At 32.1% G+C, this 26483-nt stretch overlaps 2 protein-coding genes and 1 pseudogene across 2 annotated transcripts; 2 read left to right on the forward strand and 1 right to left on the reverse strand.

Moving 5' to 3' along the window:
- Window positions 1-3795: 3795 nt before the first annotated feature.
- On the forward strand, window positions 3796-5073 carry LOC107879247 (BTB/POZ domain-containing protein At1g03010-like). The gene is made up of 3 exons (XM_016726324.1): window positions 3796-3878; window positions 3972-4038; window positions 4369-5073. Exons 1-3 carry the CDS (start codon window positions 3796-3798, stop codon window positions 5071-5073), a joined length of 855 nt encoding a protein of 284 aa, XP_016581810.1.
- A 2095-nt stretch (window positions 5074-7168) lies between these two features.
- On the reverse strand, window positions 7169-16016 carry LOC107879246 (annotated as a pseudogene).
- LOC107839246 (uncharacterized protein At5g41620) lies at window positions 13925-17748 on the forward strand. Its single transcript, XM_016682655.2, has 3 exons — window positions 13925-15020; window positions 15427-15555; window positions 16015-17748. The coding sequence occupies exons 1-3, from the start codon at window positions 14652-14654 to the stop codon at window positions 17500-17502; spliced, it is 1986 nt and encodes a 661-aa protein (XP_016538141.1). The 5' UTR covers window positions 13925-14651; the 3' UTR covers window positions 17503-17748.
- The last annotated feature ends 8735 nt before the right edge of the window (window positions 17749-26483 follow it).

Raw genomic sequence — 26483 nt, forward strand, 5'->3', positions numbered from 1 at the left:
CCCAATCAAATATGAGATAAACTCTTCTTCTAAATTAATTTCGGGATTAGTTATCCTTATGACTCCTGCTAAACGATCCCTCACTAGTTTATGTAACACTTTTTTTCATTTAGAGTTTTTCAAAATTTGTCACCAGCAATATTTTTCTATAGAACATTTTCAATCAGCATTTTAATTTTGTTCTTTTCAGTTTCAGCACTTTTGTCCAACACAAAACTGCTTATTTTTAAAATAAGTTTAGCACTTTTAAAAACACTTTTAAAGAAATTTTTAAAAACAATTTTTTTTCAGCTTATCCAAACGGGCATGCTACTAGTTACTACTAGTTAATACATACTCCCTCCGTCCCAAATTATCCGTCCCAAATTGAAATGACACATTGGTTAAGAAAAATAATTAATAACATGACTAGTTTACCATAGTGTTTCTATTAAATAATATTTACATTTTAATTTAAAAAAAAAGTAATTAATGCAAAGGGTAAAACATAATTTTTTTTTTTTTTAATGAAAAAGGACAAGTAAAATGAAAAATCAAATTAAGAAATTTGAGATAGAGTGAGTATATTTTTGTAACCTTATGGTAAAACAAAATGGAAATTCTTATTTATTTTGTCTTGTTCACACCAAACAATTACACAAATTCCTAGGAGATATGTCCTATTGTCCGCTGAAGTTTGGAATACAGCGAACTGCAAAATATATAATCTGCTATAAAATACATAAACAATTTATTTATTTCATGTTTGAAAATTTACCCCTATACCAAGGAGATGAAGCTGGCATTTCAGATCTAAAGTGCATGTCAGACGCCTTCTTTTTAAGAAAAAAAAAAAAAATCTTTTATTATTGCCTCTACTTTTATCAATGGCATCCATTCTAATCTATGTGAATGTTGAAGGAACAATAGCTTATTATGATGAAAGTCCATCTAGGCCATGGAAAAAATTATCTTGTTTCCGTTGGTAGGAATAATTCAAATTATTTTTTCTTAAAAAAATTAAGAGGATCAATAATCTTTTTACTATCTTCTAGTTAGTGGTGAATCTACCCTTTGCCGAGGAGTTCATTCGAACCTCCTTCGGCAATATATATATATATGGTTAAAATCATATTTTATGTATATATAATACATGTTGAACCCGTTCAGTTATTCGTATGATCACTTATAAATTCCTTAGTGAATATTCTAGTTCCGCCACTGCTTCTAGTATCACTCGAACTCGACAGGTGATCAACCAATTAACCTCACTTGCCAATTTAATTTACAGCGTAGGTAATTGTTTCCTATTCAATTTACTTATAATTGTTTTAGATTTACAAATAATTATAATCGTACAATCTCTCATGGGGATTGACAACAAATTAAGATTATCTAGATAATCAGGGTTTATTTTTCTATTTTTTTATTTTAAATTTGTGTTTCACATAATTGGTGCAAATTATTATAATTCTTGTTTATATTTAAATAAATAATTATTAGATTAATCCTTTTTTAATAAATGGACTTCATAATTCAAAAGTTATTCATTTACATAAATACACAATTTATGTTTCTAATATTATAAAAAATTCCAACTCCCTAAACATATTACAAAAATCTCAGTATATACACAGAATGCTATGTATATATCGACTATACTATGTATATTAATAGAGAGAGAGTAAAGTAATTAAAAAAGTAATAATGAGTGTAATTACTTTCAAAAGGATTGCTATTTATGTTATTTATACTTTCATAAAACATAAACTAGTCTCACACAATTTAGGCACAAAATAAAACATCAATAAACTATATAACATAGACCTCTTTCTTTTTTCCAAATTTTTTATAACGAAACTATATATTTACATGTAGATAAAATTTACTCGTTGTGCTTTAATTTTATTCCTTTGCATAAAACTATTCTCATATTATATTGGGTCCTTTGTCTAGTTCTCCCATCTTTCATTCAGTTTAGTCTAATAATCCTCGAATCTTAAAAGATAAAATAAAATAAAAAATGACAAATAATATTTGAAAAGATGGCGAAGTAAAAAAAAAAAAAAGGAAATTAAAAAGAGAAAGTAAAGAGTTATTCTAAAAAATAGACCTAAATTAGAGTGACTTTCAAATTTTAACCCCAAATAAAATAACTTTGTTAAAATAGCCTTTACTTGTTAAGTCATATTTTTGGACGAAAATATCCTCCTCCAAAATATTCGTTGTTCAATTTCTTTCTTCGTCTTTTTATTTCAAATTCCAGAATCAACCCATGCGATGGCTCTCTAAAGCCCGAGGCTAAGTTGCCCAAATCGTTAAATATCTTTCTTCCTCTCTTTCTTTCAAATTACAGAATCGACCTTCAAACATTCGCAGAATTGACTTTTGCGTAAGGGTTCTTCACGTATGAAATTCGTCATCAAAAGTCATTGTGGTAATTTTAACTTATTGATACATTGTGGTAATTTTAGCTCGTTATATAATTAACATATTGATTTGATTTTTGGGGAGGTGAACGTAAGCTGAACTTGAGATATGCTGCTGTTGTACTAACATATTTACCATTGAGGAATTCCGTCGAACATGTTGTGGGGAGTTTGTTATTGCGGTTATAATTGTGTTTGAGTAGTTGGGGGGGGGGGGGGTCTTGGAGGAACAGACCATTAATATGGGAGTTGACGTTGATCGCAATATATTTTGGGAAGGCCAAACGTATAAGGTCAAGGTGGTACAAGAAATTAGTTTCAAGTATTTCAAACTAGTGGTATAATTAGAAGATGATGAGGCATTGTGTCGAACAGGTTGTGGGGACTTTGTTATTGTGATTATAATTGTGTTTGAGTAGTTGCGAGCGTTTGGTCTTGGAGGGAAAGACTGTGTTTTTCATCTCGGATGAATTCAGCCTATGTTTTAGAGATTAAAGAAGCATTAACTTGTTAATTCTAAGATAGGGCACCTTAGCTATTAGCTTGTATAACATGGAGAAATAGGCAATGGATTTAAACTCTCTAATGGTAGTAGGATTTGGCACTAGAAGAGAACTACAACCACCAAAATATCTAAATAATATATGCATTTATGAAAGACGGGTGGAGCCAGGGTCGTATATCACTAGGACCTTCGTGAAAGAATTACGCTATATATATAAGGGGAAAAGTATATTTTTATGTATATATAGTAGATACTGAATCCCTTGATTTCTTTCGTGTGTTCACCTATTTATATTCGAAACTCTCTTAGTGAAAGTCTCGACTTCTCCACTGATGATAGACCACATTCAAGTGCTGCGTAAGTGAAAATGACAATACTTTTAGCTTTGAAAACTGATTGTGATGGAACTTACCTTAAAACCTAAGATTGTAGAGTTTATATCAGTTCATAAAGTTAATATTATATACTCTAGATAATGACTATAGATGAGCAGTTTCTAAGGTTACAATCATTAAAAATGACAAATCAAATAGCTAACCTTTTAAACCTCTAAAGTTCAATGTGTTCAATTTTCTTGTTCAAGATGTGGTGTGAATGGTGTAGACATCAATAATTATTTTTCTAGTTTCCAACATGTGTATCTTGTGAGGGCCCTCTAGTTAGTACAGATGAGTTTTGCAATTAACTGTTAGATTACTCCATACCACATTTTAAAGACACCAAAAAATGTCTGGCACTTTACTAGATTGAATCCAAAAACAACACACACAGAGAGTATTGTTAACTTTGTTTCAACATTTTTATCCATTTAAGATTGTGTTTTTATGCTATTTTTGATCCTAAATTACGGTCATATGTACAAGCGGAAAATCAGGCTAACTTATGCTCTCCGAAGAATTAAGGTTTCATCGTTTGAATTTAGATAGCTTTGAGACTCCATACATCCAACATTGTATTCTTGAGATGTAAGTTGCGCGTGCATGAAATCTTAGGCTAAAAAAATTTAAAATAAATGTAAGTTTCCAACTTTTGATCATTGACTATATCTTCTATTGCAGGTCAATATCTGATGTTTCGAGTGATCTTACTATAGAAATCGGATCAGCTAGTTTTGGTCTTCACAAGGTAAAAAATGAAGTGTGCAATATTTCTTCCTCTCGTGTATCTACCGCTTTTCATCATCATTGCAATGCTCAAGTCTATGAAAAAAACAGAAGTTGTGCAAAGAAATGGCTAGTCTAAAGTACCTTGAAAAAGATTGATGTTTTAGCCATTATAAGTAGGCTAACGATATCAATACAGTTGTGTTGAGGAGAAAAGAAAAGTCAATAGGCAGATGCAAAAACAGAACTACAGAACTTAAGTTATGTGTTTTGTGTTAAAATTTACAAAAACAAAAAAAAGAATACCTTGGATACATTTCTAATGTGATTGCTAATTTGTCATTATTTGCAGTTCCCTCTAGTTTTGCGAAGTGGAAGAACTAGAAAGCTGCTGCTAGAGGCGAAGGATATAAAGGTTTCAAGAATCAATCTTACTAGTCTTCCTGGTAGATCTGATGCATTTGAACTTACTGCAAAGTTCTGCTATGGAGTGAACGTTGAGCTTACCATATCAAATGTGGCATTACTCAGATGTGCAACCAGGTTCATGGAAATGACAGAAGATATCTCCGAGAAAAATCTGAAAATTCATACTGAGGTATTCCTTAAGGATGCGGTATTTCCAAACATATCCAACTCGATATCTGTTCTTCGTCGCTGTGAAACATTACTACCGGTATCTGAAGAAGTCAATCTTGTTAGCCAGTTTATAAACGCAATTGCAAACAATGCCTGTAAAGAGAAACTAACATCTGATTTGTCAAAGCTAGAGTATAATTTTCCATCCAAACCTGTTCAGTGCGTTGATTCTGAGACACCATCAGACTGGTGGAGAAAATCACTCGGGATGCTAAATCTGAATTTCTTTCAGAGAGTTCTGTTGGCAGTAAAAATAAAAGGTCCTAAACAAGTCATTATCAGCAAAATTTTGATAAATTATGCCCAAAATTCTCTTCACGGCTTGTTCATCAAGGACCCTCAGTTGGTTAAAGAAAGTTTATTGGATTTGGATTTGCAGAAAAGACAAAGGATCATCGTCGAAATAATAGCTGGCTAACTACCAACACAATCCATAAAAAGCACAGTGCCAATGACTTTTCTTTTAAGTTTGTTAAAATCTGCAATAACAGCATCAACATCGACTTCCTGCAGGTGTGATCTAGAGAGACGCATTGGTCTGCAGCCAGATCAGACAATTCTTGAAGATATTCTCATACCTACAAATCCACATGAAAACAATCACAACGCTCTCTATGACATAGATTCTATCTTAAGGATCTTTTTCTTTTTCTTGAAATTGAAAACTTTTGCTCAAGAGGCAAAAGTTTATTCTTTAATTGCACTGATTAGATTATTAACATATATGAAACTCTAGCCTCATGGGCAAAACTTAGTTTAGAAAATTATTGAAATTGAAAACTTTTGCCTAAGAGGCAACAGTTTATTCTTTAATTGCACTGATTAGATTATTAACATATATGCAACTATTGCCTCATGGGCAAGACTTAGTTTAAAAAATTGTTGAAATTGAAAACTTTTGCCCAGGAGGCAAAAGTTTATTTTTTAATTGCACTGATTAGATATTAACATATATGTAATTCTTACCTCATGGGCAACACGTAGTTAAGAAAATTATTAAAATTAAAATTTTTGTCCAAGAGGCAAAAGTTTATTCATTAATTGCACTGATTAGATTATTAGCATATATGCAACTCTTGCATCATGGGCAAGACTTCATTTAAAAAATTGTTAAAATTGAAATTTTTTGCCCAAAAGGCAACAATTTATTCATTAATTGCACTGATTAGATTATTCACATATATGCAACTCTTGCCTCATGGGCAAGAGTTAGTTTAGAAAATTATTGAAATTGAAAACTTTTACCCAAGAGGCAAAAATTTATTCTTTAATTGCACTGATTAGATTATTAACATGTATGTAACTCAAGCCTCATGGGCAAAACTTATTTTAGAAAATTATTGAAATTGAAAATTTTTGCCCAAGAGGCAACAATTTATTCTTTAATTGCATTGATTAGATTATTAACATATATGCAACTATTGCCTCATGGGCAAACCTTAGTTTAGAAAATTATTGAAATTGAAACCTTTAGCCCAAGAGGCAAAAAGTTTATTCTTTAATTGCACTGATTAAATTACTAACATATATGCAACTTTTCCCTCATGGGCAAGACTTTAGAAAATTGTTGAAATTAAAAACTTTTGCCCAAGAGGCAACAATTTATTATTTAATTGCACTGATTAGATTATTATCATATATGCAACTCTTGCCTCATGGGCAAGATTTAGTTTAGAAAATTGTTGAATTGAAAACCTTTGCCCAAGAGGCAAAAGTTTATTCTTTAATTGCATTGATTAGATTATTAACATATATGCAACTCTTGCCTCATGGGTAAGACTTAGTTTAGAAAATTATTGTACAAATGCTATAGTGTTTAAATTGAAAACTTTTGCCCAAGAGGCAAAAGTTTATTCTTTAATTGCACTGATCAGATTATTAACATATATACAACTCTTACCTCATCTGCAAGACTTAGTTTAGAAAATTATTGTACTGTGATTATAAACATCAAATACAAATTGTTACTAATATTCTTTTGCTCAACACAGGTTTTAATATGCATTTTTTGCTTATGGCGCTTCAATCATTGAGTTACATGTTTGGCCCAAATAGTATTGGACAAGCTAAAATAGGGACCTAGTTAATAAATACGTTGGTCCAATATGCGAATTTGTTACCTCTCTCTCACTAGTATTATTGACATTGACACTCCTTATTCTCAAGATCAACTAATAAAGTTATTGTTTTAGAGGATATATATATGTGTGTGTGTGTGTGTGTGTGTGTGTGTGTCTCCAAGCTTCTAATCACTTAAGCTTTGTACTGTTAAGAAGAAATTTTAACTTTCTAACGTTTGTATTCAAGAAAAAGTATGGAAAGAAAGATATTTCACAAAACACTAGCAATGTCAAACAATGTACATGAAAATAAATAACTAAACGCATGGTTCTCTCAGTAGCAAAAGAACTCAAAAACACCCTTCCCCCTTCCCAGAGCCTGGGACAACATATGTTGCACACACATCAACAATTTCATTCAACACAACTACTGGTAAAGTATGTCATTCCCCCTCATATGTTCTTCTTATTCTAGAACCAGGCTTCTAACAGAAAAAAAAAATTGGTTTACATCTTGCAGCATTGCTATATTTAGACATGTGGTATTTTCGGTGCACGCCAGTAAGCTTCCCAACTGCTGCCTTCTGATGGAAAGAAATCATCAATTTCGAGCATTTCCTGTCGTAGAAAATAAGGCACACAATTACACATCTTTATCTATTCGATAAAGAGATGTACATTTACAAGTATCTTTAAAAACAAAATATACTTACAAAATCTGATTCTTGCCGTAGCTGCTATGCTTCTCGCAGGTTGCGTTCACTTCCTGAACACACCGAGAGTGCACTGAGCAGTAAAGACAGCTGCAGTAGCAAATATTGATGGTTGAAATCTAAGGAATTCGTATTCAACCAGACATAGCTCGATCAAGAAGAAAGACACGAGCTCCCCCTGATTTAAACAATGACAAAAAGTTGTATGAGTAGTGATTCATATTATTGTGTTACTTTTTCATATAACAAAGACATTTAACCGACCTTCTTATCAGACTAAGAGGCTTTAAGGAACCGTCATATAAACACATAAGTTGTAGGTACTGTCATGTTGAGATGTAAGGCATTAACCATCAACTTTTCTTGTGGATAAGAAAACGATTGAAATCATTTAGCAAGGAAGGACGAAATGGAGATACAAGTCCTGATAATGTAAGATTTTGGTCTTTAAACTAACCATTTCAAGCACTTCTTTTCTGGCATAAACCTTTTCAGAAATCAAAATTAGATCCTCCACTACAGGTACAAAAACCTCTTCATACTTGCAGGCAAGAAGCAAAGCTGTTATTCCAACAAGTTGAAGTTTTTTCCTAATCACTGACTGAACTGTAAGAAATCTATCGATGAGATTCATAGTCAAATACAAGGTTTTCTCCATCAGTTCAAACTTGTAGTAAACCTATAAATTGGATTTGACGTTAAATGACACCTAAAATTATCACATTCTTCTTCATAACAATCAGAAATAACATACAACAACAAACAATAAATACCCCAATCAGTCAGTCAATGAGGATGTCTCTTATCCTCTCATTGATATCAAATTATTGTTCCATATAGTTTGAAGGGACATAGCCAGAGATCTGCAATTGAAAATGACATTAAAAGAAAGGGGTAAAAAATAAACCTCCATTTCTTTCCAGATTTCCAATTAAAATTGAAACAGTAATCATCCTTGATAGAATAGCATCACAACAGAAACAGCCCAAGTATACCCTCCGTGTGTCTATATATTCGATGTTCTGCACCTATTATTTTACTGACTAAAAATTGCAGTCCATATTAAAATTAGACTAGCTTTTGTGAGTAATTTGACAATCTATTAAGCTTAATGAGATCCTATCCAAGAGAATTAGATTATCAGTTGAAAAATATGGGACTTCTGCTAACTTTACGCGCCATAATCCTAATGAGCATGTACAATAACAATAACAACCAGTGTATTCCCACACAGTGGGGTAATGAGCATGTACAAGTTGTAAGCAAAAAAAAACTTCTAACAAACAAATAGGGAGAGTGGAGATAACATCTCAACCTTAGCCTTCTTGTAGTAAGCATAGATGTCATCAATGTATTCCACTACAGTGAGTTTGTTCTTTTTATCAGAACTATCTATGTCCACAACTAGCCAATCATCTGCATCTTCCATCTCAATTTTCTCATCCTGAATAAAAGATTTAACACATCAATGGTAATCCATAGGAATTATATTTATAACCAAGATATATAGATTATATAAGCTTACCATCCTATCAATTTCCTCCATCATTGCTTCAGTATGTTGTACAAATATTGACATGCCAGAATAACCAGTAGCCTTGTAATTTTCAGCATCGATAATAATGCAGTCTTCTGTTTCATTTCTAATTGGTGCCACTGAAATTGGTGGTTTTGTTATCTGTGGATATATAATGTTAACAACAACTCAGTTATAAAATAAATCAGGAGGGGATAGACACTGTAACTCAACTGCTGGTTTCTGTTGTTTGATCGCGATTTGTGCAGTAACTTCTTGAAATGTCAGCAACCCCATATACAAATTAAAAATTACTCTATCTTCAACTCTAACTTTATAAATTCTACGGCCAAGCGCCTACTTAGTATTATGCAACCAAGAAATGAGCCAAACCTTGTGATCGGACAATGAATCAGAACAGGAGGGATCTTGTTAACAACATTGGCTTTGTTTCTACAGTGAAATAAAAATAAAGTTAAAACAGGTAGACAAATCAAGATTAAACTATAAATCGAATGACCCTCTTTCTCCCCTCTAACTATACACCTGGCTCTACTAGTGAATAAAAAAGTTACAACTTTACACCAAAGTTACAAAGATAGCAGGTAGATATTAGCCAATCCAAATATAGATTAGGATAGCAAGTGATAATACCGTGTCATTCAAAGGTCGACCACAAGTTGCAAGTGAATAAAATCACTCCTTCGAAACCACAACAAAAGAGCCAAATACTAAACATTCGGGCAACATATCTTTTCCTTTAACGTATATATTTTTGACACTTAAAATACATGAAAAATGAATACAATTAGAATATATGCGTTACCATAAGTACAAAAAATGACAAAATGAAAAGCTTAAAGATAGTAAACCTACCATTTCGACGTATTCAATCCACACTCGATGAACGCCCAAAGATTAGTGTCCAAGCTCGACAGATTATCAAATGCTTCAATGTCACAGATGAAAGGATGCTTCTGATAAAAAATGGATTGCAAAGCATCCGAATCAAAAACTGCCATATATGGTACCGACGTTATTCTTCTTCCCCGCCGTACTGTTCTCTGAATCAGCTGCTGGATCGTCCTCCGGATCACCAGCCGGAGATGAAATCGGTGGAGCAGGAGGAGACATAATTGGAGTAGGGGAGCTAGCATCCGCAGTAGGTGCAGATGCATCAAGTGTGGGTGCTGGAGATTTCTCTGGAGATGGTCCTGGTGCTCGAGAAGGAACTTTTCTAAATAATTAAATACGGAGGAGTATACTGTCGATGGTAAAAATGCAGAACGGAGTAGAGTCGATGACAGTTGAAGCTACAATGCCAACCTGAATATGAAAATAAATAAAACATGAAAATAAAGTTAAAGGAAAAAATAAAAACTGAAAATAATAAAAAACAGAATAATAAATTTAAAGAAAAAAATAAAAAAGTGAAAAAAATTAAAATAATAAAAGTAAAGGAAAAATAAAAAAATAAAAAATAAAATTTGAGAGCTAAATGAGTATGGAAAGTTTAAAAATATATATTTGAGGTGTAGAGGGGAAAAATGGTACTTTTAGTACATTAAAAAGTAAGGAAGACTATTCTTCAAAAACATTCTTATTTGGGGTCAAGTATCTAAAACCACCCATATTTGGAAAATCTTACTTTGTCACTTGTGTTTTCTTCACCATTGTTTTGTGGGGCTTAGACTTGATAATATCTGCTCTCCATATGAGCCCAATATTTTGGGCCTTTGTGGACACAATGAGCTATTAATTTTTTCAGGGCAAACAACATAAATTTCGACAGTTTTGAGTCTAATTACAGAAAATTCTGGCCTTTTGCATAATTACTAAAGATTTAATTTTGGGTCTGTTAATATACATAATTAACTCACGATACATCCAACGAAGATACATTTTTTTATTTGTAGAGATACGTAATTAGCTCCGGATACATTTTTTTTTCAATTTTGGGTCTATCGAGATACATAATACATCCAACGAAGATACATTTTTTCCTTTGTAAAGATACATAATTATCTCCCGAGACATTTTTTCTGATTTTGGGGCTGTCGAAATACATAATTAGCTCTAGATACATCCAACAAAGATATATAATTAATTGGAATTTTTGTAATTATAAGAGTGGAGATTTATGTAAATATAATAAGATAAAGTGTATGTTTATGTTATTTTTCCATTCCAAGAAAGGGAATATTGCAAAAGTTTATTGGTGAAAATTAACAAACAACAACCGGAAATAACCGAACCTGAAATAAAATTGATTATTTGAAACCTTAAACAAAACAAATAATATTGGTGGTGCTGTATTATATATTTGTCTTATTTATATATTCTTTTACTTCTGATTCATTCCATTTAAAGGCAACTAAAAATCTCTTTCACTTCCAAATAAGAATGGTTCTTTTTCCCTGTCATAATCTTTGCCTCATTCTGCCGCGGTATATATTCTTTTATCAATATATTTATATTTCTTCACAAAATATTTTTTCGATCGATTTACAGTTTCTGAGACAAGCGTATTCTCTTATGTTTCTTTCTCTCATCACTCGGTGTTTGATCAACATTAGATGTGATAATTAGAAAGTGGTATCCGTTAAGTATAATTTATTTAATTTCGCAACAATCGTCCTTATAAACTTTATTGCAAAATTAAATAATGCCCTCTCCCATTGCAGCATCACTAAATATGGAAAGAGAAACAATAATAATACTACGTAAAATGCCAATTATCCTTTAGGCAATTTCCTGTATTTTGTTGGGACACAAAGGCTCATGACTTGTCTTACATTAACATGGGCCCCAGAGTTAGTTGGACTAGCAATAAATGAGCCCATTAAGGGCCCACTAAAAGCAAATGTGCTTAGCATTTAGCTGTTACATGGAAGTTGAGAATGTTATACTTTAGTTGGACCACATGTTACTTTGTGGTCCATCAACTTTGTCTATCTTTATTTCCCCCCCAACATTCTTCTTTCATCATTTTTTGTATTACATGATTTCTAGTACCCTTTTTCTCATAGTTACTAAAAGAAGGATATACAATAGTAGGATTAGTTAATAGGGAAAGAGAAAACTTGAGTGGGTAACAATGATGTTAGAATATATATAATTATTCTATCTAAAAGTTTAAGTTATCGGTTTTTAATATTTCCCTCATGTGCATATATGTTCATTAGCCAAATAGCAAGAATTTATACGCGAAAATTGTTTCAGGACTTCTGCCTACTTGAAATCATATCGATGTACATTTCTTCTTTTTTTTTTTTTTTTTTTATAGAAAATGCTCTATTCCACCTTGAACTATATGCGAAAAGGTTGAGACACATCCGAACTTTAGGAGGGTCCTATCACCCCGTGGACTAATTAAAATAATATTTTTAACAACTTTAGTACCTACATGGCACAATACACTGAAGGGTCCACGTAGGCACATGTGTGTGCCACGTAGGCACTAAGGTTGTCAAAAATACGATTTGAATTAGTTCAGGAGATAATAGGACTCTCCTAAAGTTCGAGTATGTCTCAGCCTTTTCGCGTATAGTTCAAGATGGAAATAGAATATTTTCTTTTTTAAAAAAAAAAAAAAATCATATTAAAGAGTTGCACTTGTCCCTTATAAGTTGTGTAAGGGCCCTCAAAGGGTTTTAAAGAGGGATATTAAAAATAAATAAATTAACACATTGATCCAATTCCCCTATTCTTGCTCCAACACTTGTGGTTGCAATACGTGATGGGGACTTGCTAGCTAGAAGTATCAAAGTGTCTTATCCTATCAATAAATATTTGTGGTCTTTATCTTCTTCCTTTAAGAAATCCATAATCCAGCCTTTATGCCTTGGAGTTACATAAGTTAAATGGTTTACAATTCATGGTGTAATTTTTTACCTAATGTATAGTTTACCTAGTGGTAATTCAGTGAAGATTATGAATTGTATCTCTTAGTTTACCCAATATTGTTTTGTTAAGATGGTAATGAAGACCAAAAAGTACCTTAACACTTTAAACAAAGTAAAGATGAATTCAGATTCTTGCAATCTTAGGATCCTTTTGCGCATGATTTTAGCCTAATGATTCCTTTTTCCTGCCTACTAAACGCTATAAAGGAAGAGAGGAGAGGTTAATAAAAATAATAGTACTATATATTTATTATATTAATATAGTCAAATCTCTTTGTAACAATATTCTTTGTTGAATATAATTGATTGATCAGTCAATTGCTGCTAGAGAAATTAATATAACATGAAAAAATAATTTCAAAAAGAAAATTGATATACCTGAATATGTATAAAGTATCTCGATATTTTAAGTTTATACCTGAATTATTTCATGTGCGAGTTTTTATGTGAAATATCTGTCGGATTCGAAATCGAGAGGGCGTCATGCGAAAGCTAATTTAGTTGCAAACTATATAGACGATAATTCAGACGACAAAGAAAACATACCAAAAACATATTATTGATGTTATTTGATCAAACAACCTACATATTAAAAATTAATATTGAAAAAAACATCAAGCCTATTGGGAGAAAGAAAAATCTCCCACCTAAACAGACTCTTTAAACGACTATATTGTGAATGCTATTATGTCAAGACAAATCCTAACAATATCATCAATTATTTATCAAAATAACCTTCAATTATCAATTATTCATTTTCTCCCTAAATAATGATAAAATTTTAGATAAAAAAAGAAAATAAGTGACATTTGAAATATCTTTATGATAATCGATGATAGTTGAGATAAAAAAAACTTTATGAAGCAAAGGGATTGGACAGTATAAATGTGGTATGTGTATATTTTGTTCAGTTAACCGAATGGGGGCAAGAATGATGATTTCACAAGAGAGCTAGAGACACATACATAGCCTAAGGACCACATCCAACCCTTCTAGTCCTTAAATTTGGACTCTTTCTACCAAAACTTTTGGCTTTTCTTTATAATTGCCAGTTTGCTTGAATCCTCATTGGATGGGAAATTCTTGACAAACTTGCTTAGCAGAGTAGCTGCATGTGTGTCTCTCTGATTTTTGGTCCTTGATGAGTGTAACTTGTACGTGTCACACTCACCAATAATCCCCATGATTAAAAGCCTAAGCTAAACATTACCCCATTTAATATTTTCCCATATGCTAGTTCTAGTAGTTGGTATACACAGAGAACATAGGAAGAGTCAACAACATTAAAGTTGACGAAAAGGAGAATTGAGAAAAGAACGCAATTGGTGACAGGTACGATGATGTCATCGATAAACTTATTGTCACATAATTAAGAAGTCATAAGCTTACGTGTGTATAATAAACCTTTATGATTCAATACTTACGCATGTATAACAAGAACTTTAATGCATAGCAATTGCTGACAGATACGGAGAGAGATAAGACCAGTGACATGATAAGACCAGTGACATAAAGCAGACAAAAGATTTTTAATAGGGGCATATGTGAAGAAAGAAGAAAACAGATAAATGGGTGGATTAATAGGAGGAGGAGCTCACAAGAACTACAGGAATAAAACTTTGTTGGCGTGTGTGAGAGAGGCAGAGAGACAAAGGGGGTGGTGGTAAAGAGAAAAAGTAATAGTAAGTCTAAAGTAAAAGAGATATGGGGAGGTGGACAACATCAAACAGTTTGAATTTTTTTGTAGAAAAAGAAGACTTTTGAGTAAGACAACCACCAAGAATTTGAATTTATTTTTGGGTATGTACAAGAGTGAGAAAAAGATGGAGAGAGAGGAAAAGAAAAAGCAGAAAGAGGAAGAAGAATTGTTGGTAGTAAAGTTGAAACAAGGTGTTTTGGTGGGGAAAAGAGGGGGTACTTGTACAACACCTTCACCTACATGGAAAATTGGTTTGGCACAAACTGATGGTTCTCTGCTTCAAGATTTGCCCTTTGCTTCCAATTCTGCTTCACTCTCTGTCAGAAAACTTGGTGCCAATCTTTGGGAATTTCAACCCCAAGTGAAAAAAGTTGTCAAGATGAGCAAGATTGGCCCTCTACCTCAAAATCACAAAGACAAATCTAAGCTTCCCACCCAACCAACTGACCCACCACATAGCCCACCACAGCAGGTCAAGTACAAAAAACTTATTTTTTTACTACAAACTGCATATTGTATTGTTATAAAATGCTTTTTGCTTAAGCATTTTTTGGTTCCTCAAGTTGATATCATTCAATTAGGTTAGAAAGACAAACAGAACATAAGTATATATTAGTATCTGTTTAATATACTAATTGTTTCTTGCCACTGCCACATAAAATTGCTTTACAGATTTCTGTTTTGCTAAGCCAATTGTGTAGGTTCTTGTGTTAATCTTGCGAATGATTAGTTCCTGATGAAACTTTCTACAGAGTTCCTAGTTAAAAGGATGTCTATTTGGTTAACTTCTGCTAAACTATGAAGTGCCTTAAAAAAATTCTAACTTGCATCCGAAAGGCAATAACCTGATTAGTTGTGCTTCTTTGTCATTGTTGCAGCCAACAAGCACCAGTAGCTTAGGGAGGGACATTGCTGCATCACTTAGACAACATCATCATCATTTAATTGCGAAGAATGGAGGCGCTCAATCACTTGAATCACCTGCAAGTTATTGTAGCTCAATGGAGGTAACTTTCCTTTTTAAGTACCGTTTAAGCAAATTGAAGTATTATGCATTCAGTAGCACATGATTGTATCTATATGACTAGGGAATTATGAAATATTTAACATTTGATTTTAGACATGGGACGTGGCTAGATATGAGTATTCATTCAGAAATATCTGCTGGGATCAACTGATTTCAGAAATTTTTTGTGGTGAATACACTCGGGATACTGTATGTAACTTCTGAAATTCCGATATTGTTCTCTAAATGTCCCTTGATTGAGTGTATTATGATCCTACGTTTACTACATGAGAAGTAGCATGTCCTGAAATGAGAAGGTTACTGCCTGCACGCATCAACTTGTTTAACCACATTCAAGTCCGTCTTGCACGTGCTATATTTGATTACTTCAGAAAATTTCATGACAACCAATTTCGGTGGTGTACTAATGTCTAAATTCTTTCTGTTCCCTGACATACAGATGGCTCCTTATAAACCTGTTGAGACTCCCACCAGCTCAAAGGACATTAAAGGTAAAAGTGGAAAGTCAAGTTACAGCCTGAAAACATCGGCAGAGTTACTTAAGATACTTAATAGGATATGGAGCCTTGAAGAACAACAAGCATCTAACATGTCGTTGGTGAAAGCATTGAGAAAAGAAGTTGATCACTCCCAAAGACGTGTTAAGGAACTACAAGAAGAAAAGAAAAGAGACAAAGAAGAAATAAATGAATTGATGATGCTAATTGATGAGTACAGAATTGGAAGAAAGAACAAGAAACATAGCAGAGCTGAAGAGGCAGTCAAGATATTGACGGATGAGCTGCGAGATGAAAGAAAGTTGAGGAAACACTCGGAGAATCTTCACCGTAAGCTTGCTCGAGAGCTAGCTGAAGTGAAATCTTCTTTCTCTAATGCTTTAAAAGAACTTGAAAGAGAACGGGAGGCACGGATTATGCTAGAAGAATTATGTGATGAGTTTGCCTACGGAATTAAGGAGTACGAAGAAGTAGCTCGATTCTTGAAAAGCAAAGTAAGCAAGGATCAAATATTAACTGAAGAGAAGGATGGATTGATCATCCATATTTCTGAAGCCTGGTTAGATGAAAGAATGCAAATGAAGCAAGCCCAAAGACGTCATGATCCTGCTGAAAAGAAAACAATTGTAGACAAGTTGAGGTCCGAGATACAAACCTTCCTTAAAGCTAGACAATCTAGTGATTGCGGGAATAATGTCTTAAACCTGAAAGGAGCAAAGGAGAGTAGATTACGCCGGCATTCTTTGGAATCCTTTCACTTGAACAATCCTGCAAGTGCACCCAGAATAGATAAGGAAGACGAAGATTCATTTGACAATGCTTCTGAATCAAATAGAGGTCTAAGTGGAAAGCATGATGGTATCAGCTGCATCAAGAAAGATGACGAATTTACTCCAGACATTCATGTCGAAAAAATAGCTCAATCAAATCCACCACAGACGGAGATTGAAACTAAAATTTCAAAGGACCCTGAAGTGAGTAGCTCAAGAATTCAACCTGAAGAGAAAATTTTCGAGGCAATGGTGGTTAAGGAGACTCCCGTTGAAGGTAATGATTCATGCGTGCTTAAGAAACCTGTCACAAAACAGAGAAAATTCCAGAAGAGAAAGAATAACTTAACGAAAGCTGGAAATTCCTTGCTGAATAAGTTGCTTAAAGATCAGTCGTTGCCTTCAGAAGCCATGACACCTCCAAATGACGATAAGCACATGGAACAGTCTTTTGATCCAACGACATTTACTGGTCCTGCCAGTCCAGTGCAGAAGTGGACATCAAAAGTAACACCCCCGGATAGTGAGGTGATTGAATCTTCTTCAAAATTACCACCAGGCGTAAAAGAGAATACACTGAAGGCAAAGCTGCTAGAAGCCAGGATTGAAAGCCAACAGTTGCAGCCAAGACCAATGAAAGGTCTATCTGAGGTTCCTTGAACTGTAAAATGGTCTATATGAATCTTTTAGGTGGAGAATATTAAAATGTGTTAATACTTTGTGAGTTGCTAATGCTGCTTTTGTGACTCAAAAATTTTGGTACATGAGATACGAGAAGTATCTTCTTCTTTTTTTGTAGTCAAGACTTTCTATCTGTAAATGAGAGATGTGTACTGGTTATTGACATAGTTTCTCATTCACCTGGAAATTGTTGTAAAGTATGTTGAAGTATCTTTTGCCTTCAGATTAATTTTTCATGAGCGCGAACTCGCTCTATTTTTTATTTTTTTTTTAGCTCTCTTTACCAGCCCTCTAAAAGAGCAATTCCAATTAAACACTAATCAGAATTTTTTGTCATACCAAACTTTGGTAACTTGCATTTGGTGCTATTGAACCGTTCAATGGAAAAACATTTTCATACATTTCTAGTTTTATTATTTTTCTGGTAGTCCAAATCTAGAATTAAAGGAGGTAGTTCAGCTTAATTGACCGTTGGCGTTGACTCCTTTCCTGTATTTTATTGGAAATGTTCTTCTCCTTTTTATTAATCCTGCACATTTTAAATAATTTATTCATAAGTCTTAGCTAATAAAATAGTGGGACTCCTTTTAGAATTTATTTTGGTTGTTGAATATCATTGTCTCATTTGGATCAGTGGCATTTATTTAACTAAAAATTACACAAATACCCTAAATATATTACAAAAATTCCAACATATACACAGAATATTATGTATATGTATATTAATAGGGAGAGAGAGTAAAGTAATTAAAAAAGTGAGAGAGAATGTAATTACTTCCAAAAGAATTGGTATTTATGTTATTTATACTATTTAACTAATCCCACAAAATGGCACTTAAAAAGGTCTTCTTCTTTTTTCTGCGTTCAAATCGTGTTGGTATTGAGCATTATTTGTTTTCAATTAAAAGTAATCCCATTGTTTAAACGAATTAACAATTCAATTGCCAAATAGAGATGTTTCACATTATCAACTCAAATTATTTTCTGTTTTTTCTTTCTTTAGGAAAGCCAAACTGATTAAACACGTTTTATATTGAAAAAGGGAAACTTACAAACGACGAGATAGCTGTCACAATTTAAAAACGAGTAGATATTTTCCTGCATTATCTCTTCTTAAGCTGTCATATCTCTCTCCATATATATATATAAAAGCAAAACAAAATCAAGACAATATGTCACGTGTCAAGCTATTAAAATGACCATGTGACAGTTTTTAAGACAAAGTTTTAAAATATTGTAATAAAAATTTTAAATTAAAATATTAATTATTTTAATTTGAAATACATTATCCTTTTCTTTTTAAATAAATCATTATCTTAAAATAGAAATCCTAATTGAAGAGTTTCATTAGACTTTTACTATTTAAAACTTATAATCTCTTCTAAAATATAAATAATATAAAATGTATTTAAATATAATTTATTTACATACTAATAAATGATAAAAGTTTTATTAAAATAACTATAATAATAATAATAGTTAGTAATAGTAGTACTACGTAGGATATGCAATAGAAGTAATAATATAGTTAGTATAAGAAGTAGCGTAGGATATAATAATAATAATAATAATAATAATAATAATAAAGAAGAAGAAGAAGAAGAATTATTATATAAAACCCGAAACAAATTAATTTAAATTTTAAAATAAAAAATGGTAAAAGAGAACAAAAAGGGTAAAACATATGGAAAGGTTAAAATAAGTTGATACTAATATTTAGAATCAATATCATTAATTTAAGAAAATATAAAATCTAATTTATAACTATTTTTCTCAAATCTACCTAAACAAGTTTAAAATATATAAAATCAGCTTAAACAAATTTGCATGATTTTAGGAATTGGGAATAAATAAATATTAAAAAATAAAAAATAATTAATTTTACGTTTTTTATCAAGATCTTTAATGTTCGCATTGTAAATGAATCAAAATCCAGTTTAATTGCCTATTTTTGTGAAACTATATTTCCACAAAATAAGCTTTGGAGATAATTGCATATCTAATTTCAACTAATTTAACAATAAAACAAGAAAGATTTTAATTAATTAAAAATAAATTTTAATTAAACACTTGGTTGAAGAGTTCTAAATGAACTCTTACTACTTGATAAATTTATTCATTAGGTTGTATAATATATTTAGATATTATATGAAATACAAAAAAAAATAATAACAACCATAATAATAATAATAACAATAATAATAATAATAATAATATAATTATAATAATAATAATAATAATAATAATAATAATAATAAGATATTTATAGTAATTTGCATGACCCTGCGTTACTTCCATAAACTTACAACCACACATGCAGGATTGTAAAAACTATTCAATTATAAGGGATTGGTTTTACATTTTTCATCATTAATAAATTAATTCAAAAATAAAATAGTATCCAAATTTAAAAAAATAATTAGATCTCCAACAAAATTAAGAATTATATATTAATTTTAGTGATAAGGTTCAAAAGTATAAGACACATTATTTGAATTAATTTTTTTAAAAATTTCTTTACTGTTGATTTATTATTAATAAATTAAATAATACCAATATATAGTATTATGAACCAATTTTGACAATTGAGTTCTCACATCTAAAAGCTATCATATTTCTTCAAATTAGTTGAAAATATAAGAAGTAATTAGCTTTATCAGAAAATGTCTCCTCTTTTTTAGAAAATTTTTCCTAATAAAATGCAAAAGCGGATACAACTTCTCATACAATTTTTATCTTTTAAAAAATTTAAATTATATTTTATTTTTTATATAAATATCCAAATAAATTGCCTGTAGTTCAATTTATTTGTTTTCTTCAATACCCATATTTTCATCTTTGTTCATCTTTATAATTCAAATATATCTTATTGATTAGTTTAATAAAATCAAATATGTGTCTTTCTAATTATTATCACGTTGTTTATTTTGATTGCAGATGAATGAGACGGCTTAACCCGAGGTACGCTGCACAGTTTTGAGACCTCCTTTTCTTCATGATCATGACACACAACTTATTGCATAGAATAGGTGGAATTTTTTATTTATTAATTTGATTTGAGACTTATTTGTGTGCATCTATTTATTCTAAAAGATACATACAGAGCAAGATTTTGTGATTTTCCTACGGTGAATGACATTCAGTATAAAAGAAATAAATATACATCTTGTGAATGCATGAAAGATGTACAGAAGCCTATATGATTTTCGGAGGTATGGAAGACTAATTGCGGTTAAACAATTCTATATTAGTTTTTTTTTCAATTTATTTGATTTAATTTAATTTGAATATTAGTTATTATTTTTATTGTTCTGAATTTTGACTTGATTCATTTTATAAGGAGAATAATTATAGACCTCTGTTCACATATTTTGTATTTGTTATATTAGCATGTAAAAAGTTATACCCGCATGGTGCTTTGATTGTAACCTCTTCTCTTTTTTTCCTTTAGCTTTTTGGAATGGCAAGTCGATAAAGAAGGTATTGAATGAATTAGTCTTTAAAGATACTAAAAAATGTATTAATTGAATTTTACTTTATATTTTTTTTAAGAGGAACTATGAATATCACCAATATATATATATATATGAATATCATTATCCGTATTTGCAATTAATATAAAAATTCTAATATAATTTGTACTAACACCTTTTTTTATTTTAATATATTTATTTTAAGTAGAAAGATGCCTTTCTAGAGTATTACTACATCATATTTACATATATATTCTCTTTTAGGAGGATTATAAAATAAATTTGTAAATATTTAGATATTTTAAGTAATTTTTCTTAATTTTACTTTACATCATTTTTGCATGTATTAAGTGTTTTTTATCCTATGCTAACAAGTGACATTTCTATATTCCTTGAGTAGTTACTTATCATAAAGAAAGAAAATAAGGCATTTAAAAGACTAAATAAAATATTTTTTAAAATTTATGTTAATAAGTCATAACAATTAATGTGAAGTTACAACCTAAAAAGGAAAAAAATTAATGCTGAAGCTTAGAATATAACATAATAAACACGACGGAATTAGGTCAACAATTAAATCTCTTTTCAGAGAATAAATTAATAATTTTAATTTAAAATTTAAAATTTAAAATTCACATTTAGGAATTTTTCATGCATTATGAAATTCTTTTAAATTATTAGGTCAAGTTAATATTTTAAAAAAAATTTAAATAAAAATATGAAATAGAATAGGAGTAAATCAGATTTCGATAGAGATAGAATCATGGAAGTGTTTAATTTGAATTTTAAAAGAATTTCTAACAAATTAGATCATATTGGTATCCATTTATCGTGTTATATTAAAGAAAAAATCATTTGTTCTAATTTCTATATTTGAAACAAAGGATAAGATACTTGGGGGTTTGGGCCATAGGTGACAAAAGAGTTTTAAAATGAGGTGTAGGTGACACAAGTCTTAATTATTAGGTGGAGGTGACAATTACTTTATTATGGATTAAGAAAGTTGGGGAAGTTTGAAATAACTCACAAGTTTTTAAATTTACACTTTGATCCAAATGTTAGCCTATATAACGAAAAACGGAGGGAAAAAAGACACATTTCTCTCTCTTCTCACCTTTTGTTGATTTCTCTCTCTTAGCGATTTTTGTTGTTCATTGTTGCTGTTGCTTCATTCATCATCTTCTGCTTCATTATCATCATCTTCTACTTTATTATCATCTTCATCTTGTTCTTGTTGACCATTTGTTGTTGTTGTTGTTGTTACCGCTACTGTTGCTATTTGACCAATTTCTTAAGTCAAATTTTGTTTCTAACATCACTTTCCACTCTGGCATTACTTCATAGGAGACGTTGGTAAGTCAAATTATAATTTTTAGTTAAATTTGTCATCTGGTTAACTGTTATTGTGTTGTTGTTTTCCAACAATGGATAGAACCCAATCATGAATCCAACATAAAATCCATCTGTTTAAACAGATAAATCATATATTGCGACAAATGAGACATCTGTTTCAAAGAAAGACTGATATGTTGGATTCATGTTTAAACAGATGGCTCATCTGTTGCAACATTTGACATATATATTGCAACAGATTAGTTACCTGTTGCAACAGAACCTGAACACGATTCCAACATAGGTTACAATAGATTAATAACCTGTTGCATCAGGTAAGTCATTTGTCGCAACAGGTTAATTATTTGTTGCAACTGTCACTCATCTGTGGGAATCAGCTTCAAAGGTAATTTAGTTATAACATCAATTCCAACAGGCGATTCATCTGTTGCAACATATATTCAGACCCGTAACATGAATCCCAATAGTTAAGAATCTGTTGCGACTCATCACTTACCTGTTGCAATAGATAACACATCTATTGGGATTCATTCACGGCACTATGAAATCACTATCAACTTTTTTTAACAAATGACTTTATTTAGGTACCACTAATGGAGGGATTAATAACACTAGGGGTGGATTGTCATGGTCATTAGGTCGAGAAGAGCAATCGGTATGTATGACGTTGGAAGGAGGGTGAAATACTAGAGGCGATAGCTATGACAGTCCAAAGTGATGTTTTGTATGATGATTTTGTGAACTTAATCATCAGCTTTTGTGGACTGAATTGTCAACCGGAAGAATTTGCCATCAGCTACATGCACAACTCCTTTGAAAATTAGAGGGCACTACCTTTCAAGATAACCGATCAGGTTTGGTTGCGTTCTTATCTAAGTGATCCAACCAGGCCGTTGTTAAGGGTGTACATGGTTGAAAAGACGAGAGAGAATGAGAGCCAGAATGTTGAAGAAGAAAAAGAAAAAAAAGACTTCTTTGATGATAGGTTGGATGATCTAGACATGAATATTCCAGATGATGATCAAACACCTACGCCCGTTGATGCGACCAATATAGTGTGCAGTTCTTCTCAATCGACATAATCTGGAAATCTTCAAGATGACGGGACTGGCTTTTTTATTGGAATGTCATTCAAGGACAAGAATGAACTATCTAACACTTTGTTTATTTCTTACGTGAAAAAAGATTTCAGAATAAAGAAGGTGATTAATTCGAGCAGTGTCTTTTGCTTCAAATGTGCTAATTCAAACTGCAAGTGGTGGTTGAGAGCGGTAAAGTATGCAAGTTCTGACAGATTCGTCATTCATAAACATGAAAAGCATCACACATATGGTTCGGAGCACATCTCGAGCCAAAATCCTCACGCCACGGCAAAGGTCCTCGGTGAATATTTCAGGAGTAGTTTTCCCGATAGCAAAGTCCCTTTAACAAGGCTTATGGCCAATCAACTCCTTATGGATTTGAGTGTCCTGGTCAGTTATTGGAAGGTATATACGGCTATAGGGATTGCCAAGGACCTAGTTCGGGGGACACTCGAGCATGGGTATGAAGTCTTGGATGCTTACCGTTACATGATTGAGTCCACAAATCCCGGAAGTAAGACAGCATTGCATCTGGATGAAAATGGAAGGTTCAAGTACTTTTTTGTATCCTATGGTGCTTGGATTCAAGGTTTTCGACATTTGAGAAAAGGCATAGCCATCGACGGTACCTTCTTGAGGAGCAAGTATAATGGAGTTCTGCTAGTGGCGGTGGTGTAGGATGCGGAGAATCACATCTTTCCTGTCGCTTTTTGTGTAGCGGACAAGAAATGTGATGCCTCTTATCGAAGATACCGAAGAGTTGTGTTTTGTATCGGATAGGCATCCAAGTATTCCAAAGATGGGTTCACTTTTCTTCACTTCAGCTTACTTTTGTTGTTGCATCAGGCATCTTGGAGAGAACATTCGAAACAACTATCACAACGAAAGGGTCGTCACCCTTTTTATAGAGCAGCTAAAACATATAGTAGAGAGGAGTTTTTAGACCATTTCAAATAAATAGCGGATGTGAATCCCAAGGTAGCATAATTTCTTGCACGTGTCAGTTTCGAGAGATGGAGCCGGACATTCTATCCAGCAAATAGGTACATTCTTATGAATTTAATGTCTTGTTTGATTTACAAGTTTAGTTTGATGTCGTACTAAGTGATTCTTTTCTATAGGTACAATATTATGACATCAAACATAGCTGAATCGGTGAATTGATTGTTTGGCGATGAAAGAGAATTTCCCATCAAGGCTATGTTTGAAAAAATAAGCGAGAAATATAGCGATTTTTTTAACAAAAGACATGTGCAGTTCAAGTGCCTAGAAAAAAGAACTCGATTTGTTCTCAAAATTGAAAAGAAAATATCAACGAACATCAGTTTGGGGAATAGGTTATTCTCTCATAAAATAGCAGATTACAAATTCTGTATCACTAGTCATGGTGATGCTGCCACGGTCGATCTTCAAACAAGATCTTGTACGGGTAGAGTTTTTGACTTGGACAAAATACCTTGTCCACATGCTATGGCAGCCCTTTGAGCTCAATACGACCATAAATATGGACCTGAAGTTTACGAGCACTCCTCTCAATATTATTTGGTGGAAAAATATGAAATGACATATAGTGGGCATATTACTCCGATGCCTCCCGAAGAATCTTGGATTGTTCCAGTAGAGCTTATGGGGAGATTAATACCTTTTCCATATATTGACCCGAGTACTATCAAATCGGGAAGAAAGCCATATAAAAGGAGGCGTGGAGTTGGAGAATCATTTTCATCAAGAAGAAACAAGTGCTCCATATGTAAGTGCGCTGCCCACAAAAGAACTACACGCCCGAATCATAATCCACCATGATCGTTGTAATTGCAGAAACTTGTGTTGTTGTTTGTTTTTTTGTTTGTTGTGGACTTTTATATATTTAACTCATTATTGTGAACCTAATGTTATCATTTATTATATATAAAATGTCTTTTTTTTAAATAATTTGTGCATCAATAAAATGAGGCAAAACGTGAACTTAAATAATACAGCAGACCACAATTATTCTCAACAGTTGCACAAATAATTGGAATGCTTTCCTCCAACAGATGAAAATCTGTCAAAATAGATGGATTATCTGTTGAAACCCAACAAATGACCAATCGGTTCCAACTATTGAAAGAACTCAAAAGAAAAAATTGCTAGTGCTACTGGATTCAACATTGCCTCCAACCGTCGACATGTTAACATGCATTAGATTAGAAGAAAACAGAATGACAATTTAATAAGAATTAAAACGCCAAAGTCTGACTAAAAGTAAATTTTTCATTAAATGAAAAATAAAATACATTAAGTATAGATCCAATATAGAAAAATTAAAATACATACGCTAAAATAAAAAACACATTCTAATTATTATTATTATCATCATCATTAATGATAGCCGACTAATCAACTCGCAGCAGCAGGGCTCTCATCAACCTCTGTATCTCTCTGAACATTGTCGCTCTCACAGCGACCAACTCGCTCTGCAGGTCATTAACCAGCCTTTGAAGTTCCCGCACTGTGTCGCGTAGAATAGCAATGTCCAGAAAAGGATCAGTCATATCTAGAACACGCATGAATTGACAAATGGAAAGAAAAATATTCACAATGTAATACAACGTATACGACCAACTGGTAAATTTACGTCAGAAAAAAACTTACCTTAACGAGAAAGAAATCTGCTCTTTGAAGAGAAGTGGTTGAAGATGTCACACGAAAGAAAAAAATGCAAGAAATAAATAGAGTTGAATGAAGATTGAGAGACTTATAATATAATATGGACATGTCAGCCCAAAAGGCAGGACTGTTCAGCTCTATTGTATTAATTACATTCAAATTGGTGGCATTTTATTTTCTGTGAAAAGTCGCGACTTTTTCTTTTACACTAATTACTTCTTACCTTTTCATAGCGGTTTGAAACTCGATAAAAGCCGTTATTATTGAGCTGTTGCAACAGATCGTCCAGCATTTTTAACAGACTTAGCATCTGTTGCAATAGATGAACGGATTGAATGTGCAACAGACGACTGTCAAAACAGATTTACCATCTGTTGCAATAGATGGTTCGTATATGCAACAA

Source organism: Capsicum annuum, chromosome 8 (genome assembly GCF_002878395.1).
Source record: "Capsicum annuum cultivar UCD-10X-F1 chromosome 8, UCD10Xv1.1, whole genome shotgun sequence".
NCBI lineage: Eukaryota > Viridiplantae > Streptophyta > Magnoliopsida > Solanales > Solanaceae > Capsicum > Capsicum annuum.